General features: G+C 40.1%; 1 protein-coding gene across 1 annotated transcript in view; it reads right to left on the bottom strand.

Moving 5' to 3' along the window:
* Window positions 1–5,874: 5,874 nt before the first annotated feature.
* GNAI1 (G protein subunit alpha i1) overlaps window positions 5,875–19,370 on the bottom strand; it is a 66,582-nt gene continuing 53,086 nt past the window's right edge. Inside the window, exons 6-9 of the mRNA XM_038741038.1 lie at window positions 12,866–12,995; window positions 11,404–11,557; window positions 7,545–7,745; window positions 5,875–7,407 (exon numbers count right to left, since the gene is read on the bottom strand). Coding sequence (XP_038596966.1) covers window positions 7,555–7,745; window positions 11,404–11,557; window positions 12,866–12,995 — 475 coding nt within the window. The 3' untranslated portion in view covers window positions 5,875–7,407; window positions 7,545–7,554. The remainder of the gene's footprint in view (window positions 7,408–7,544; window positions 7,746–11,403; window positions 11,558–12,865; window positions 12,996–19,370) is intronic.

Here is a 19,370-nt window from a genome sequence, read left to right as displayed (position 1 = left end):
AGCGAATGAGGTTGGATGCATGTGGCTAAATATGGATTTATACATACCAATAAATTGCAGGTGAAAGACCTAGGTAAAATGACCTAGGGGACCAAAACCTGAAGTACTTAGAAGCTGGGAACTACCTTCTCCAGGTACTGACCTAGCTCTTTAGTTTAATATTCTTAATATTTTAATGGTTGAATTGTAAAGCATGTAATTAATAGTAAAGATAAAAAATAATATGTATATTTAAGTGCTTGTTATATGTCAAGCATTGTGCAAAGCTCTGGGGTAGAAACTAGAAAATTAGATTGGATATGGTCCCTATCCTTTAGGATATGGTCCTTATCCTGAAATTCACAGCCCAGGGGGGAAAGAGAATCAATATTTAAACCTCAGTGGGAAGGGAAGGTATCTGTTATAGTGTTTCATTGTACTCTCTCAAGCGCTTAGCATAGTGCTCTGCACACAGTAAGCACTCAATACAGTTGATTAATTGATTGCACAGATCAGGAAACTGAGACACAGAGAAATGAATTAATTTGGCCATAGTCATATGTGGGCAGAGTCAGGATTAGCCCCTGGATCTCCTGACTCCAAGGTCTGTGTTTTCCATTAGGCCATAAACTCCTATTTTCTATGTGACTGTTCTTCTCCACTTAGGTAGTGAGTTCCTTGTCACTAGCTAAGTGAGACTGATTGATTGACTGATTGATTAAATGATTTTCGACCAGGACTGTGTCTCAATTGCTTATCTTGAATCTATCCCAGCAATTACAGTGCTCAGCTCCAAAGAGTCTAATCCAATACTAATTCTGTTATTAAGAAGCAGCAAGGCCTAATGCAAAGAGGATGGACCTGGGAATCAGAAGACCTGGTTCTAATCCCAGCTCTTCCACTACTCTACTGTGTGGTCTTGGGCAATCATGTAACAGTGCCAAAACTTCTTTCATCTGTAAAATGGAGATGAAATGCTAGTTCTCCCTCCCCCTTAGACTGTGAACTCCATGAAAAACCGGGCCTGTGTCTAACCTGATTATCTTTTATTTACCCCAATGGTTAGTACAGAGTTTAGCATGTATCACACTTATTAGTAAGAATAACTGCAGGGTGTGCATGTTTAGATCATCCTTTGAAAGGGGACACATGCAAGGAGGAAGAAGATACAGGAAGATTAGGATACGAAGAGATGGTCAAAAGCTGAGGAACGGCCAAGAAAAATATATTTACTGACAAAATTGTCAGTGGTCTTGAGGATATACATTCTTACTGGATAATAATTTCCAGCCATCAGAATCTCAGAATAGAAGATGAAACTTTTAGTCCTGAAACTGTATCGTCTCCCAATAATTTGGTAGGATTTCTGAGGTCCTTGATAGTTAGCACTATAGATGTTATTCCACAGATGTCTAAAAGTGGATAGCATAGCTAGTTTCAGTCAACACATTAAATGCAGAAATAATTGAAAATGATATTATCCAAAATTTTGTCAGCACTTCAAAAAAAAAGCTGTGCTATTGGTCCCTGAAAGGGTTCCCACCACTTTTCACCATCAGATAATTCTTCCTCAACTCAAACAGTAGTATCCATTCAGCCTGTCTCCTTGGAAAGAGATTGAACTTCAATGTGGACACAAAAACCATTTTGATGACATGAGATAAAGAAACAATCAGATTACAAAATTCACACACATGGAAAGTTTAAACCCAAATTTTAAAAAAAGGGAATTGAAATGTGGTATCACCATCCAAAGTAGTACAGTTAACCAATAGTGAATCTTGAAGTTTTGCAGTGTTAAAACAAATCCAAGTCCCATGCCTGTAGTCTTTCAACCTATAAAATATAACAGTGCTGGTTTCAAATAGAATTTACAGACATGACCCATTTCTGCTATCATAAATGAACGGTTTATCCTGAGGTGTTGGACAGAAAAAAATGCATTAAAAGCTGAACAGGCAGATCCTGTATAAATGGATTGCACATGTGTTGGAAAATTTTCATGTTTTGAATAGACACAGTCCCTATTGCACGTGAGACTCTTGTATCTTTCATCTTGTATCTGCTTCAGTGTTTAGGACAGGGCATGACACAGAGTAAATACGTAACAAATACCACAAATACTCTTATTATTATGATTGGTTTGCTACAAAAGCTTACTCATGACACTTCTTTCATGAATCTTTGTTGAACCAGATTCAGGCAGACATTTGACTGACCACTCCACACACATTAATAAAAAACCTCACCATATTTATCCCAAGGAATAGCTCTTTATATACATGTAGATTTTTAAATTTTTGGAGTTGCAAAACTGAGTAACGATATAATTTTGATCACCTGAACATAATTTCTCCTATCTCAATTACTGACAGGTTGGGTGTCAAAATTGGTTGTGCTTCAGGGAAGCCTTCAAATTAAAAGGATTTTAACATTAGAATTTAAACCTAATCAATCACTGCTACTGCTACGGTTCAGAAAGATGAACAGCATGGATGTTTTTTAGAATTTTGAAGATCTGAGAGTTCATGCCACCCTGAGGGAATACAGCAATCAAAATGGCATTAACTGCTTATGTCAGTCAGGCCTTCAATGACTATTAAACTTTTTAAGAAGACTGCAACAAAATCTAAAGGAAAAAAATATACAGATGAATAAATGCAAACTAACTTGTCTCTGTTATTTTAGCTTAATATTTTCCTAGATATGATATGCTCTAAAACCTGAATGTCAAGCAAATTAGCAGCATGGCAGTACCAAGCACAAGTAATGGAACAAGAGGAGACAAAAGACTTCCAGAGACCCAATCTGGATAGACCCTGAAAAGTAATACACAGGATTAAAGGACGTTGACTGAAAGATAGCTGTGGTCTTGCAATTCCCATTATCATAATTTTTTATGGTATTTGTTAAGCACTTATTAGGTGCCAAGCACTGTTCTAAGCACTGGGGTAGACACAAGGTAATCAGGTTGGACTCAGTCCATGTCCCACATGGGTCTCAGTCTTAATCCTCATTTTACAGATGAGGTACCTGAGGTCCAGAGAAGTAAAGTGACCTGCCCAAGGTCACAAAGCAGATAAGTGGCAGATCTGGGAGAACCCAATTCCTTCTGACTCCCAGGCCCGTGTTCTATCCACGAGGCCAAGCTGCTTCTCATTTTAATTTTCAGATGAGAACTCACTTAAAACTATTATTTATAGGTATCTCCTGTGTACCTCTGTTGGTCTACCTTTCAGCCTTTGTGTAAAATGTGCATAAAGACATAATGAATCTGTGCGCACAGTCATGAACATGTCTATGGGTCCATAGCATAGTCAATCAATCGTATTTATTGAGTGCTTACTGTGTGCAGAGCACTGTACTAAGCGCTTGGGAAGTACAAGTTGGCACCATATAGAGACAGTCCCTACCCAACAGTGGGCTCACAGTCTAGAAGGGGGAGACAGAGAACAAAACCAAACATACTAACAAAATAAAATAAATAGAATAGATATGTACAAGATAGAGTAATAAATATGTACAAACATATATACGTATATACAGGTGCTGTGGGGAAGGGAAGGAGGTAAGATGGGGGGGATGGAGAGGGGGACGAGGGGGAGAGGAAGGAAGGGGCTCAGTGTGGGAAGGCCTCCTGGAGGAGGTGAGCTCTCAGTAGGGCCTTGAAGGGAGGAAGAGAGCTAGCTTGGCGGATGCTTCCTGGAGGCCCATCTCTTTGTTTCTAAATTAATAGAAAACTAGTAAATTGTTCACCAAACACCAAGGTGCTCATTGTCTTCCTTCATCCATTGGGTGGAAAAATGTTTACTGAGAATTTTGTTAAACCCACTATAGAACAAAATCTTCTCATTATAGAATGAGACCTATTTTCCTTCATAATATAGAAGCAGCATTAGCTGGCATCATAGAATGGCATAGGATGACACTCTTCAAGAAATGTCTAAGTGTTTATGGCCATCATGAGACTAAATTAGTCCTGCATATAATTCTCTATACTGTAAGCTCATCTTGGGCAGGGAAAGTGTCTGCTAATTCTGTTGTATTGTACTCTCAAGTGTGTAGTACAGTGTTCTGTACATGGCCTATTGGGTAAAGCATGGACCTGGGAGCCAGGATGTCATGGGTTCTAATCCTGCCGCTGCCACTTGTCTGTTGTGTGGCCTTGGGCAAGTCACTTCACTTCTCTGTGCCTCAGTTACCTCACCTGTAAAATGTGGTCCAAGACTGTGAGCCCTATGCCAGACAAGGGCTGTATCCAACCTTATTTGCTTGTATAAACCTCCAGCTCTTAATACAGTGCCCGATACATAGTAAGAGGTTAACAAATACCATAAAAAATATCACTGATTGATCCATCAAAAAATATTAGAAACAGTTTAATTCATACCTACATCCCTCTACTGGAATTCAGATGGACTCACATTATATATTCATTCAATCGTATTTATTTAGTGCTTACTGTGTGCAGAGCACTGTACTAAGCACTTATATAGCCATAAGGTCTTAGTATTAAAATGCTTTTAATTTTTCATCTTAGTTCAAAATTTCCTTAATGCTTATATTACACTTTTGCAGTCCGACAAACCATAACTGATGGCTATCTTTAAGGCACACCATAAGAAAATCAGATCTTGTATTATCTAACCTGCCCAAATCTCTCCCACGTAAGCGACGCCTGAAACTTTCACTCCCCTGTGAGAACATCCTGCTGAGGGAAAGGTATTGTGGGAAAGGCCACCGGTGCAGCCAATCTGGCATTTGAGCGAAGACAAGGGCTAATGCTCAGTGCAAATGTGGAGCCTGGCTCAATTCTGCCCCTGAAAAGGAGCAACAGTTGTCACTAGCTGAGTCAATCATATTCTTTGAGCACTGTACTAAGCACTTTAATAGACACATTCACTACCCACAATGAGCTTACAGCCTAGAGAGAGGGAGACACACATTAACGGAAATAAGATACAGATATGGGGCTGGGAAGGGGGATGAATAAAGATGGCAAATCAGGGTGACAGAAGGGAGTGGAAGAAAAGGGAAAGAGGGCTTAGTCAGGGAAGGCCTCTTGGAGGAGATATGCCTTCGCTATTATTAGTAAGGCTTTGAAGGAGGGGAGAATAATTGTCTAACAGATATGAGGAGGGAGGGCGTTCTAGGCCAGAGGCAGGATGTGGGTGAGAGGTCAACGGCAAGATAGATAGAGCAGCACACCTAAGCACAGCACACAGGGCTTACACTGCCGTGGCCCTTGTGGTGGGCATGACCAGGGATGCCCCAAACGGCAGCATCACCAAAGCTGATCTTCCCAGACCTGCTGGGAGACGCAATTCACTACTCACTTCCCCAACTTTCTGCTCAGCAAAAGGCAGCCTTCAGTTAACTCTAGAACATTTCTTTATCCTCTTTCAGGCTAATGTTTAACTAAATAATATTACCCCAAATAAATACTGCCAGACTGACCTAAATAGGCTCCTTCTGACCTTTTGGGAAACTGGTGCCAAGGAAGAAATCAATTCTTATTTCGTAAGCAGCCAGAGGGTCTACCCTCTGGAGGACAGCAGAGAACAACCAGGAAAGGGGTAAGGGTTCGATTTTTGTCTACCTTTCTAATGGAGTGGAAACTGAGGTACCAGTAGTCCATCTAAGATGCACTGCATTGAATTGTGGGGTAGGGGAAGAAGACCTAATTTCCCACAGTGCCAAGCTTGATTTTCCTACAAGGGGATGAGGGAAGTGGCTTTCCATCTTGGACAAAAGCCAAAATCATGTGGCTTTTCTTTAGCAGGGAGGAGTTGTTTGGGCCAAAAGAAGAATGCAAAGTTTTGGGAAGACATCTCAAAAATACTGGTGGCTCAGTTAAAGTTTGCAAGTGATACATATGATCAGCAAAACAGATTATAAAATTTTAAAAATCTTAAATTTATTAGGCTTTATTAGTAACTCAATTACATGGGAAAAAAAATTCAGGAAGTAATCAGAGATGGCCCCAATGTGTGCTTCTTGAACAGAATTCTTCACAACACAATTCTACTTCATTTCCTTTGCTCCTCTTCACACTCCGGACGCAGCAAGACTCCCATATGTAGATTTAATGAAAAAAATATATATATATCCCCCAGGCAAGGCACAAAAAGAATTTAGACAAATATGACAAAAATGTTTCTGATCATTCCCAATTTCTTCTCACGTTACCAGTACAAAAACTAAAGTGAAATGGATACAAATACGATTTTGGTTACACATAAGGTACTTCAACATTACATAGAAACATCAACAAATCCAAAAAGACTGCACATTTAAACAGCCCAAATGTATTAACTGCTTACCAGCAAAGCTTATTAAAAGGGTGCTTTATCCACTGGAAAAATAATGGCTCTATCAAAGCATACTGAAGGTGATAATGCGAACCTTTGACAAACTATCGTTATCACTGCTATTTTAGTCACCGCTAATTGATCAAATTTTACAAATTCTACTGGTTCAATAATGTTCCACAAAAAATAATGGAACTTTATAAGAATGAAATGATGCTGACCTCATGAGAGGGAATTTGAATATCCAAGAAAGGAAAAAGAAACAAATCCCATCCCCAAATCCCTCGTCACACAAATGAAGTTAGCAGAATAACTAGGTTCAAACCCAGTTATATATGTGACTTTTTAAAGCTTCTGGTGAAATCGAAATCAGTAGCTCTACTTCTTACACTCATCTGGCAAAGTACTATTACAGAGGCTGCGTACACAGAGTTTTGCAAAGCAGGTTCACAAAAGAAGGTCTTTAAATTCAATATGGAGCAGTCAATTTAAGCCAACAAAAATGCTCAACACCCATCTCAACTTATTTACAAATAAAATCTTATTCATTTAAAATGTATAAAAAATTAATTCTGTCACCACCTTTAAGGCAATGCACCCATATCAATGGCATAGTAAAATCCAAAGTGAAAGCGCTTAACTGAATAGAAATGTGGTGTAATATTAAGTGTAAGAATTTTTTGAATCTTAAGATCCCTATAATATTACTTTCAAGTTTTGCAAACAAAACTTAAGAGGGAATAAGGCAGCATGCTTATATGAAAGGAAAGCAAAATGAAAATTTACAAGATTGGTTTAAATAATCAATCCAAAGACAAAATATTCATCCTCTGTATGAGCATTTCAATAAACCCCAGGAAATTTAGAGGACAAATCAAGTTACTAAAATATTCTGTTTGACGTTATTTTACAAATAACATTCCTACAAGTATACATATAAGATAATTTTCCAATGCTTACTAATAATTACCTTACTGAAAAATTTACAGGACATGAACATAAATAAAGCTGTTTAAAACTCCAAATACAATACTGGGCTATTACTCAGCCCACCTTGCTCTATTTTTCTCACTTCAAGAAGCATCAGGGTAGAATCCTGTGAAGTCATTCTTCAACCCTAAAAAGAAGATCAAACAATTAGTTTCTATTTGGATTCATAAAATAATTTCTTTAGTTACTCTCAATCAAAAAACAGTAATCCACAAATCCAGTATAAGTGTGCACTTTTCCAAAAGGAATGTGATTTATGATCACCTGCATGCTTTTAGAAGAGGCCACAATCTTTAAGATTATTTTTTATGATGACATCTGTGACTGCATCAAAAACAAACTGCACGTTCTTAGTATCTGTGGCACAAGTGAAGTGGGTGTAGATTTCCTTTGTGTCCTTTCTCTTGTTGAGGTCCTCAAATTGGCACTGAATATATGCCGCAGCCTCTTCATAAGTGTTTGAGCCTGAGGAGGCAAAACAATGAACTGTAAAATTAAGGCACTTAATTTGAAAAATTTAAAATCACATAAGCACATACGACAGTTCAATTTGTTTTTCCCCTTTTATATAAGGGAAGAATGAAAATCCAGTGACTACTTGATGTTAGATCCAGGAAATTTAAAACAAAAGGTCGAAGTCTTAATGGAATCCTGACCCTCTCAACAAGCAAAACCATAATTTTTACTGCTGTTTATCCACCTGAAGCAGAGCAAGAAGTGTTCCCCACCAACACATCTTATAAAGACTGAATACTTTGAGATGCATGTTTTCAGCAGCAAGAGAAGAAACTATTGTTTCAGTTGTTTGTTTCTTCATCAATGGATTTCAAAGCAACTTGAATGGACTTTTTAATTCCATTTTTGTGCACTTACTATATGCCAAGCAGTGTACTAAGCACTGGGGTAGATACAAGATGATCGGCTTGGACACAGTCCCTATCTCACATGGAACTCACAATCTTAATTCCCACATACAGATGAATGGAGCAGCATGGCTTAGTGGATAGAGCATGGGCTTGGGAGTCAGAAGGACCTGGGTTCTGATCCCAGTTCTACCACTTGGCTGTGTGACCTTGGGCAAGTAGCTTCATTTCTCTGGGCCTCAGTTACTTCATCTGTAAAATGGGGATTAACACTGGGAGCTCCATGTGGGACAGGGACTATGTCCACCCCGATCATCTTGTATCTACCCCAGTGCTTGACATATAGTAAGCACTTAACAAATACCACCATTATTATAATGGAAGCATACAGAAGTTAAAAGTGACCATCATCATGATGATGGGTATTTATTGAGAAGCAGCATGGCGTATTGGATAAAGCATGGGCCAGGAAGTCAGGAGGTTATAGGTTCTAATCCCAGCTCTGCCACTTTGCTGTGTGACCTTGGGTAAGTCACTTCTTTATGCCTCAGTTCACTCATCTGTAAAATGGGGATTGAGACTGTGAGCCCCACATGAGACAGGAACTGTGTCCAGTCCGATTTGCTTGTATCCACCCCAGTGCTTAATACAGTGCCTGGCACAAAGTAAGCACTTAATACCTCCAAAAATTACATTTATTTTGCACTTACTGTGTGCAAAGCACTGTACTAAGCACTTGGGAGAGTATACTATGACAGACAAGCTCACCTCCTCCAGGAGGCCTTCCCAGACTGAGCCCCACTTTTCCTCTGCTCCTCCTCCCCTCCCCATCTCCCCAGTCCTTCCCTCTGTTCTACCCTCCTCCCCACCCCACTGCCTTGTGTATATATGTGCATATCTATTATTCTATTTATTAATGATGTGTATATATAATTCTATTTATTTCTATTGATGCTATCAATGCCTGTCTACTTGTTTTGTTTTGTTGTCTGTCTCCCCCCTTCTAGACTGTGAGCCCGTTGTTGGGTAGGGATTGTCTCTGTTGCTGAATTGTACTTTCCAAGCGCTTAGTACAGTGCTCTGCACACAGTAAGCGCTCAATAAATACGACTGAATGAATGAATGAATGAATGGAGTGCTTACTGGGTGCAAAGTCCTGTACTAAGCACTTGGGAGCATACAATACACCAGACTTCCCTGCCCACAAGCCTGCCATCCACAACTGTGAAAGTTCACTTTTCATGTCACGCTTTTTACTCAGTGCAGTGAAGAATGTTAGCTTTCCACAGTAATTAAGGCACTTTACTTTGTCTTTTGGAATAAACAGTTCTAGGTTTTAGTGCATAGGTGGGGTATACTGTAGAAAACTGATCTTTACAGCCTCTGACACACTTTTGGTTGACTTCTGCTTTCAGAGAAAAGCACAATGAATTTTTAGCCCTTCTAGACGGCTGGTGATTGCTGGAAACCCACTGCAAGTCCGTTCAACACTCATTCTCTAATGAGAATGTATATTTTATTAAAAACACTGCTAACAAAGAGCGGCATTAAGCAGCTGAAGTCATAAATGTCAAGCTATGGGTTTTAGATTTATGGGCATAACAGAATTGTCTTGATTAGACCTTGAAGCTGGCCTTATAGACCTCATCAATTCAGGCAGATCCAACCATCAGGTTGTCACTAAAAGTTTTCAATGATTTGTAGGCTTCTACACACAACCATATAAAGTTCAGTGGCTTTATATGTTTTCCGAACACTTTCTTTTAAAACAGAGATGACTCAGGAAACCAAATTCCACCACCCGGGAGAGGTGCAAAATATTTGGATGAGTGCATGCAGGCAGGGATTTTTCCACGAGATTGCTGTGCGCTAAATCATTTAAACACAGACAAGTCAGAAAACAGACACATTTCCATTTAATTGTATGCCTCAGCAATCAATCAGTGTTACTTGTCAGTGCTTCCTGTGTGCAGAGTACTGTACTAAATACTTGGGAGAGTACTCCACACGAGAATTGGTAAAAATGCTCCCTGCCCTAGAGGGGGGAGACAGAAAACAGACGCATTCCCATTTAATTGCATGCCTTAGCAATCAATCAGTGTTACCTGTCAGTGCTTACTGTGTGCAGAGTACTGTACTAAATACTTGGGAGAGTACTCCACAAGAGAACTGGTAAAAATGCTCCCTGCCCTAGAGGGGGAGAGAGACGTTAAAATAAATTATGGATATGGACTTAAGTGCTGTGGGGCTGAGGGAGGGGTGATGCCAAATGGAGAGGGAGTAAGGGAAAAGAGGAGTTAACCCAGGAAGGCCTCTTGGAGGAGATGTGATTTTAATAATCAAGTCAGGTTCGCCTGAGGAATCTCGTTGTTCTCTGAAGTGGTCAATCGACAAGTGAAATCTCCTGGACTGAGGGAGGGAAATTCAAGTTAATTTGCCAACCTTCTATCAGATTCATTCATCCATTCATTCATTCAATCATATTTATTGGGCACTTACTGTGTGCAAAGCACTGTACTAAGAATATGAGAGAGTACAATATAATAATAAACTGACACATTCCCTGCCCACAATGAGGTTACAGTCTAGAGAGGGAGAAAGACATTAATATACATAAATAAACAAATTACCTATATATACATATGTGCTATGAGGATGAAAGGGAGGATGAATGAAAGGAGCAAGTCATGGCGATGCAGAAAGGAGTGGGAGAAGAGAAGAGGGCTTAGTTAGGGAAGACTTCTTGGAGGAGATGCGCCTTCAATAAGGCTCTGAAGTAGGACAGAGCAATTATCTGTCCCATATAAGGAGGGAGGACATTCCAGGCCAGAGGTAGGATACAGGCGAGATGTTGGCAGAGAGATGAGATTGAGATACAATACGAAGGTTAACATTAGAGGAACGAAGTGTGCAGGCTGGGTTTTAGTAGGACAGTAGCAAGGTGATTGTGTGCTTTAAAGACAATGGTGAGGAGTTTTTGTTTGATGTAGAGGTGGATGAGCAACCACTGGAGTTTCTTGAGGAGTGGGGAAACATGTTCTGAATGTTTCCAAAGGAAAATGATTCGGACAGCAGAATGAAGCACGGGCTGGAGTGGGGAGAGACAGGAGACAGGGAGATCAGCAAGGAGGCTGATACAATAATCAAGACGGGATAGGATATATGTTTGCATTAATATGGTAGTAGTTTGGATGGAGAGGAAAGGTGGGATTTCAGTGATGTTGTGAAGGAAGAGGTGACAGGGTAGGAAAGTGAAATACCTGCATATTCTGGATAGCAGATGGTGAGAGGACTCCTCTTGATTTTTTCTTCAAAGAGATCCTTCTTGTTTAGGAAAAGAATAATTGAGGTGTCCGTAAACCACTTGTTGTTGCAGATGCTGTCAAACAATTTCATGCTCTCGTGCATCCGATTCTGCAATTGAAAAGTGTCTTAATAAAAACTGTGGTATCTGTTTAGCACTTTCTACGTGCCAAGCACTGTACTAAGCACTGGGGTAGAAACAAGTTAATCAGGTCTCCCATGGGGCTCACAGCGGGCTCACAGTGTAAGTATGAGGGAGAACAAGTATTGAATTCCCATTCTGCAGATGAGGGAATGAGGCCTGGACAAGTTAGGCCATAGAGCATTAAATGCATGCAGATGAGAAAATAACATTTGTATTAATCATGAAGTTCACAACTGCCCCAGACAGACCAAAAGAATGTCATCAATCCAGCTGTCTTAGCAGTCCTGATCATTTCTCAGTCAGCATTAAGGAAGATTTATGAGAAACCCGAAATGCAGCCTATCAATTAGGTGGACAGATTTATGTAGGAGTTACCAGGGCAATCTGGAGGTTGGCCTAGTGGATGTTGGACTACCAAAAGTTAATCCCTTCTGCACAATGCAATCCTAGCTAACTTCTGGCTGATACTGAATGTTAGGTTTGCCCCATGCTGAATCAGGCAAAAGGCTACACTTTCCTGGGGAAATTATCTTTAAAAATTACCTCTGGCCTGTCGAGGAATAGCAAATATCTTCGAAATCCCATCAGAAAATGCATAATTAATGGGATTTTTAAACCTCAATTGAACTAAAGAGTGTTTCCAAGAAACAATGAGTTTGATTCTCCCACATTTACTCAGACATTAAAGTTTAACATTATAGAATCCTGTGGGATACAGGGGGCAAAGTAGAAAGCAGTGATGATAGGCATGGTATTTGTTAAGCACTTATTAAGTTCCAGGTACTGTACTAAGTGGGGTAGATACAAGATTGCCAGGTTGGCACAGTCCCTGCCCAACACAGACCTCGCAGTCTTCATCCCCACCGAGAAGTTAATTGACTTGCCCAAGGTCACACAGCAGAGAAGTGGCAAGGCCAGGATTAGCACCCAGGACTTCTGACGTCCAGCACTATGCTCTTTCCACTAGGCCACGCTGCTTCTCAAGTGAGCTCAAAACACCTCTGTGCCATCCAAACTAAATGGTTGAATACAAGTGACCTTCAAAATATAGGAGAATCAAACTGCACACTTAACTGTCTTCATGTCCATTTCAAAAAGTCTGAATGCAAGATAAGGGAGCGACAAACTCTGATGCAATCAAACTAACAGTGCTTCCTCCAGGGTAGTACTGAGCTGTAGGCACTGACCTCAAATGGTACAGTTTTGAGAAAACCACTTTGCAACATCTGGACTATTCCTCCCTTTCCCAATTCTTTACATAATATTTCACTTGCCATTTCTTCATCTTCAGCTAGAACCAGGTCATAGTCACTAAGAGCGACACAAAAAATTATCGCAGTGACTCCTTCAAAGCAATGGATCCACTTCTTCCTTTCAGATCTCTGACCTCCCACGTCAAACATTCTACAAAAGAAAACACACCACGGTATAAAACAATAAAAGATAAGCCCTCTGAATAATACCATCAGGTGAATGCCTACAAACCAGCTGGAACTGGAGGTAAAGAGGCCAGAAAAGAGAAGGGAGGGTAAAAGGAAGTGAGATGGGGAGAGGGGCATGGAATGAAAAATATCATACTATAAACAAAGAAAGCTTTGAAGTGAGAGGGAAGAGGGAAGTAAAGTTATTTTGATATTGTCTGAAATTTCCCTCGTTAATTACTTGACAGATGGGATTGTTGTTTTTTTCAAATTCTAACTGCAACAATTCATTCTCAATCAATCATTAGTATTTACTGAGCATTTACTGTGCTTAGGAAAGTTGGTAGACATAGCCTTTGCCCACAACACTAATGGAAAAATTATCCAAAAAGGAAGAGCACAATCATCATATTGATTTGAATTATCTGAACTACACACCTAATAATAAAAATAAAAGTATATGGAAGCAGTTAGGCCTAGTGGAAAGAGTGTGGGACTCGGAGGTTCTAGGTTCTAATTCCACCTCTGCCAATTCAGTGCTGTGTGAATTTGAGAAAGTCACAACTTCTCTGGGCCTCAGTTTCCTCTTCTGTAAAATGGGGATTATATCCTACTCCCTCCTAATTAGACAGACTGTGAACCCCATGTGGGACAGGGACTGCGTCCAACTGATTATCTTGTACCTATCCCAGTGCTTAGTACAGTGCTTGGCACACCATAAGCACTTAAATATTACTATTAAAATTATTATTATTAGGGTTCTGTTGCTAGAGACTTGACTACTCATGTGGAAATGACCCTGAACTTTTCAGTTTCCTTTCTAAAATGTACTACAATTGCAGAACACAAAAAACTTCAGTGGTTAAGCAAGGGATTGGAGGAACACCCTGATAAAGATATTTTACATATCAAGTACAGTTGAGGGAGTGGTCCATCTCATTTTCCATGTCAGCAAAGTTTCAACACAACTCAGTAGACATGAGAAAAACTGTTCTTATGCAACCAATGCCAAAATGCCCTTTCATGGAAGTGGTAAATTTCAAAACCAAATTGGCAGTAGAATAATATTTATTAAATGCTTATTGTGTGCAGAGCACTGTACTCCTCATTAACTCATTTAAAGTTAGGTAAACTTATTTCAAAGGTCCTCAGTTTATATGAAGAAAGGACATGCTGTATGTAGTTACACTCTGTCAAAATATTCAATCATTAGGGAGAGAAAAAGGAGTTGGGTTCTGATGGATATGTCTGACTTCCAGGTACTTGGGCTTGCCTATGTAACTAACTGAACCTCACTTATAAAAATAATGGTATTTGTTAAGCGCTTACTATCTGCCAGGCACTAAGCTCTAGTACTAACTAGTACTAAGCACTGGGGTAGATACAAGCAAATCGGGTTGGACACAGTCCCTGTTCCAAATGAGGCTCACAGCCTCAATCCCCATTTTACAGATGAGGTAACTGAGGCACAGTGAAGTGACTTGACCAAGGTCACACAGCAGAAGGTGGCAGAGCCGAGATTAGAACCCATGACCTTCTGACTCCCAGGTCTGGGCTCTTCCACTACACCATGCTTATGTATCAATCTCTGGTAAAGTGAACTTTTAGTGCAAAAGCGCCCATGGAAATAAAACTTCAGGGGAGTTCAAAGAGTCGCTCAGACAGTTTCAACACAGTTTAAAATAGCTTCACTACGAATCTAGTGGTTTTAAGTGCCTTATCCACCAGCCTATGTGGTGATGACTTGTCCCCCCAACCAATACCCCGGTCTGAATTAACCTCATCCCCTCTCCTGGGCCCCAGGACTGCTGAGTGTTGTGGGTTACCCACATGACATCATGGCATAGCAGTGGGCTTAGTGCATGTGATGCTGTCACTGCTCTGTGCAACAGCTTCAGAGCCAGAGGGAAGGAAAAAGGAAGGAGAGAAAAGGGGAAGGGAGAGTATGGGAGGCACCCAAGGAGTAGCTCCCGACCCCCAACTAGGCCAATATGCAACCAAAAGCAGGGGCCCACATTTCATAAAGAGGTATAAAACACTAAAAAACACACTAGCCTACAATTATCCTCAAATTGGCAAGGGGAATCATGACTAAAATGTACTATGAAATCTGCCTCACCCACCCATATTGAATGAAGTGTTACAATGCACTTCCTGTTAAGCACTATTGCTCATAGTCTACTGTAGAGCAGGACAATACTTGCCCAATGATGACATGATAAAACTCTGGAAAATCCATAGGGTATGAAAGAATGATCTTTTGCATATACGTATGAAAGCTCCCCACAAGTGTTTAACTGATAAATGTTTTACATGGAAAACACTGTCAACTCTATTAAATATTTCAACTTTTGCACTTCATGATAGAGCAATTTTGGGGTGCAGCTCCAAAGATGCCCCAGATAATCAATCGTATTTACTGAGTGCTTACTATGTGCAGAGCACTGTACTAAGTGCTTGGGAGAGTACAATATATCAGACTTACTGATACTCCTGATACGTCTCAAAAGACTAAAAAGGGCTAGTGAAATTGGACAATGTACAATTAAGACCTAGAAAACCCTAAGCAGAAGTCAATAGACCAGGGCTTTGCTGATCCAAGATAGGCCAAGAATTTCCCAGGGAGGTCACAGAAAAATGACTTGGGAGTTGAAATGAAAATCCCTAGGCCACAGTCAACTCCCTGAAATCCACTCAGAAGTAGGCAGCACACCGTAATTGTAGCGCAGCGTGGGCTTACTATCATAATTGTCGGGCCACTGCAGTTAAACTCAACTGCTTGTGGCAGTAAGCTCCTCAAGAGCAGGGATCCCATCTGTCCCGTGTGCTCAGGACAACCCACACATATGTACATATAGCATTTGTGTATACCAACAGAAACTCCTCACCATTGGCTTTAAAGCTCCCTCCTAGCTCACCTCGCTAACTCTCCTACCACAACCCAGCCCGCACACTTCACTCCTCATGTTAATCTTCTCACTGTACCTCGATCTCCTCTACCTCCCATCTCTGGTCTGGAACGCCCACCCCCTTCATATCCGACAGCCAATTATTCTCCCCTCCTTCAAAGCCTTTTTGAAAGCACATGTCCTCCAAGAGGCTTTCCTTTACTAAGCTCTCTTTTTCTTTCTTTGTCACCCTGACTTGTTCCCTTTATTCATCCCCCCTCCCAGCCTCACAGCATTCTCTCCCCTCTAGACTGTGAGTCCGTTGTTGGATAGGGATTGTCTCTGTTGCGGAATTGAACTTTCCAAGTGCTTAGTACAGTACGTGCTCAATAAATATGATCAAATGAATGAATGAATATCTGTAATTTTATTTTTTTATATCAATGTCTGTCTCCTCCTCTACACTGTCAGTTCGTTGTAGGCAGGGAATGTGTCTGTTACATTGTTATACTGTACTCTCCAAAGTGTTTAGTATGTGCTCTGCACATAGTAAGCACTCAAATATGACTGACTAATCAGTTATGCAATCAATGATTTAGTCTGATCATCCTATTTGTACATATTATGTCTACGTATGCAGTAGACCATAAACTCCTTATAGCCAGGGAACATGGTCTTGGGCTTCTGTTGTACTTTCTTATGGGCTTAATACACTACAATGTGGGTACTCAATAAATACCTAAACTATCACCAGTAGGTTCTCAGTAAATGCTTTTGGTGCCAATGTTCTAAAAAGAATTTGGGACCGGAATGAATTATTGGCCATCATGACGGCCAATAATGTCCTATTATTGTCTGTAAAGGTCATTCTTAAATGTAGCCATCACCTAAGACCTTTGAAGCTTATCAGTGTGGACTCTAGAAAACCCAAATATTGTGAACCAGTGGCAAAGGTCAAGCTCCAGCCCACTGATGACGATGCAGAGACATGTTACTTTTTAACATGCTCATTTTGGTTATGTGAAAATTATTTCTCTAAAGAAATATACACTGCCTCATTGTTCTTAATAAAACAGCTTCTAATACCCTACTAATGGCAACCCACACTTGGAGTCAGCGTTTGGGAAAATCATCTTTTGTGAAACAATTTCATGAAACTTGATATTATCTATTTGTAGGACCTGCAGGGAAACCACTCAGCCTTCACTGGAAATTTCCACTTGGCAATAAAGGAGATTTCCTCTACAAAAAATGGCCTCTAATAGTACAAGTAGCAAGCCTTCTCCGCAGTGAATTTTTCAAAAAATCTAAACCTTTAATCAAGATAACAGATGAAAAATAAAAACACAAAAACAATGATGGGATACTTCTGGAGAACAAATGCAGATACTACTTTGTATATACAAGAACTTCTTAAGAGATTGATTTTAAGGCAGTTAAATCTAGCTCCTTTTCTAACTGCAACTCAAGCAATTTATTATAAACTGAATTACTCATTATTTAAAGAAAGGATGCAGTGGTTTCTTGAGCTATAAAATACTTACAACTTCACAATTGGAAAAAAACACCAGTCACAAGACAAAAGATTCAACTTTTGCAGACAGAAAAGGCACTTCACCTATCTCTGCAACAATTCAAATTGAGATGATTATCAACTAGAATCTATTTGGAGTTATAGGGTGTACTGATCAGACATAAGGAGAAATTTGAATATGCCTGGAGATTTGAGGGGGAGTTAATTTTTTAATCCTCCATTAAAAAGTATTTTATGACAATAGTACCTTCAATTTCACACTGACTTGAACAGAAACTCCTAAAGACCTTCTATCAAGTATTGAAAATGGATCTTAGCCTAGTCTAGAGAATGTCAACAGTTATTTTCTGAACATATTTTATAATATCTAAAAAAAAATCTGGTCATCAAACCAAGTTATATTACAAGACTGAATCAGGCAATTTCTCCATATCTAATCTCGGAACTGCATCCTGCTGCATTTACCTTGTGACTGAAAAAAGTGAGGCTTTTAGAAAGTTTTGTAAGGACATACAAAATCACGTTAAGGGACACGCACAACGCAGAGTGGTGGTGGGAGGGTAAAGCAGAAGAGAACCACAAGTAGCCAGGCCACCTTGAAAGCAAAACATTGCTCATTATTAGTGACATTTTTTAGCCTTGTACAAGCCATATAACCCTAAAGACTGAAGATGGCCCCATCTTCATCATAGGCAAGGAGAAAACCAAGAATAGACAGCAACATTTTAATATTCCATTATTGAAAATGAGGTCCCTCAAAATATAGAAAACCAACATGCAAAGATGTGGCACTTGTCCTAACTGCTACAGAACTACTGGGAAGATCAATTTATCCATTTACATTAATGTCTGTCTCCCCTTCTAGACTGAATCTCCTTGGTGGCAGGTAACATGTCTATCAATTCTGTTACACTATACTCTCCCAAGTGTTTAGGATTGTGCTCTGCATACGGTAAGCAATTAATAAATACAATTGATTGATTTTTATGGTATTTGCTAAGCACTTACTATGTATCATGCACTGTACTTAGCGCTGGGGTAGATACAAGATAATCAGGTTGGACAAAGTCAATGTCCCACATGGGACTCACAGTCTTAATCCCCATTTTACAGATGAGGTACCTGAGGCACAAATCATAATAATAATGATGGCATTTGTTAAGTGCTTAATTTGGACCAAGCACTATACTAAGTGCTGGGGCAGATACAAGATAATCGTGTCCCAGATGGGGCTCACAGTCCAACTAGGAGGAAGAACAGGTACTGAATCCCCATTCTGCAGATGACGGAACCTAGGCACCAAGACATTAAATGACTTACCCGAGGTTACTCAGCAGACAAGCTGCAAGAGTTGGGATTACCCAGGTCCTCTAACTCCTAAGGCCCATGCTGTTTCCACCTGGTCACACTACTTCCCTGAAATCTGCTTCCCTGAAATTGATTCAAAGTACCTGGGCCTGATGGCCTAACTGTACTGTCCTGCTCATTCTTTCCCTTACCATATGGAACAGTGAAGAGATGCAACAGAATTTCTACTAACTCTACTGAACTCTACCAAGTGCTTAGTACAGTGCTCCTGTACAAAATTAAGTGCCAATGAATACTACTGAGTGATGGAAAGGACTGGATGCTGACACATCCTCATCAATCAATGGTATTTACTGTGCTTGTGCAGATCACCGTACTAAGTGCTTGGAAGACTACAATGCAGTAGAGTTAGTAGAGAGTATTCCTGCCCACAATAATACTTATGGCATTTGTTAAGCACTTACTATGTGCCAGGCACTGCACTAAACACTGGGATATATTCAAGATAATAAGGTTGAATACAGTCCCTGCCCCACATAGGGCTCACAGTCTTAATCCCCATTTTAAAGATGAGGGAACTGAGGCACAGTGACTTGCCCAAGGTCACACAGCAGATAAGTGGGGGAGC

This window comes from Tachyglossus aculeatus (genome assembly GCF_015852505.1).
Source record: "Tachyglossus aculeatus isolate mTacAcu1 chromosome 12 unlocalized genomic scaffold, mTacAcu1.pri SUPER_6_unloc_1, whole genome shotgun sequence".
NCBI lineage: Eukaryota > Metazoa > Chordata > Mammalia > Monotremata > Tachyglossidae > Tachyglossus > Tachyglossus aculeatus.
The sequence above is the reverse complement of the archived record's forward strand: the minus strand, read 5'-3'. Positions and strand labels throughout refer to the sequence as shown.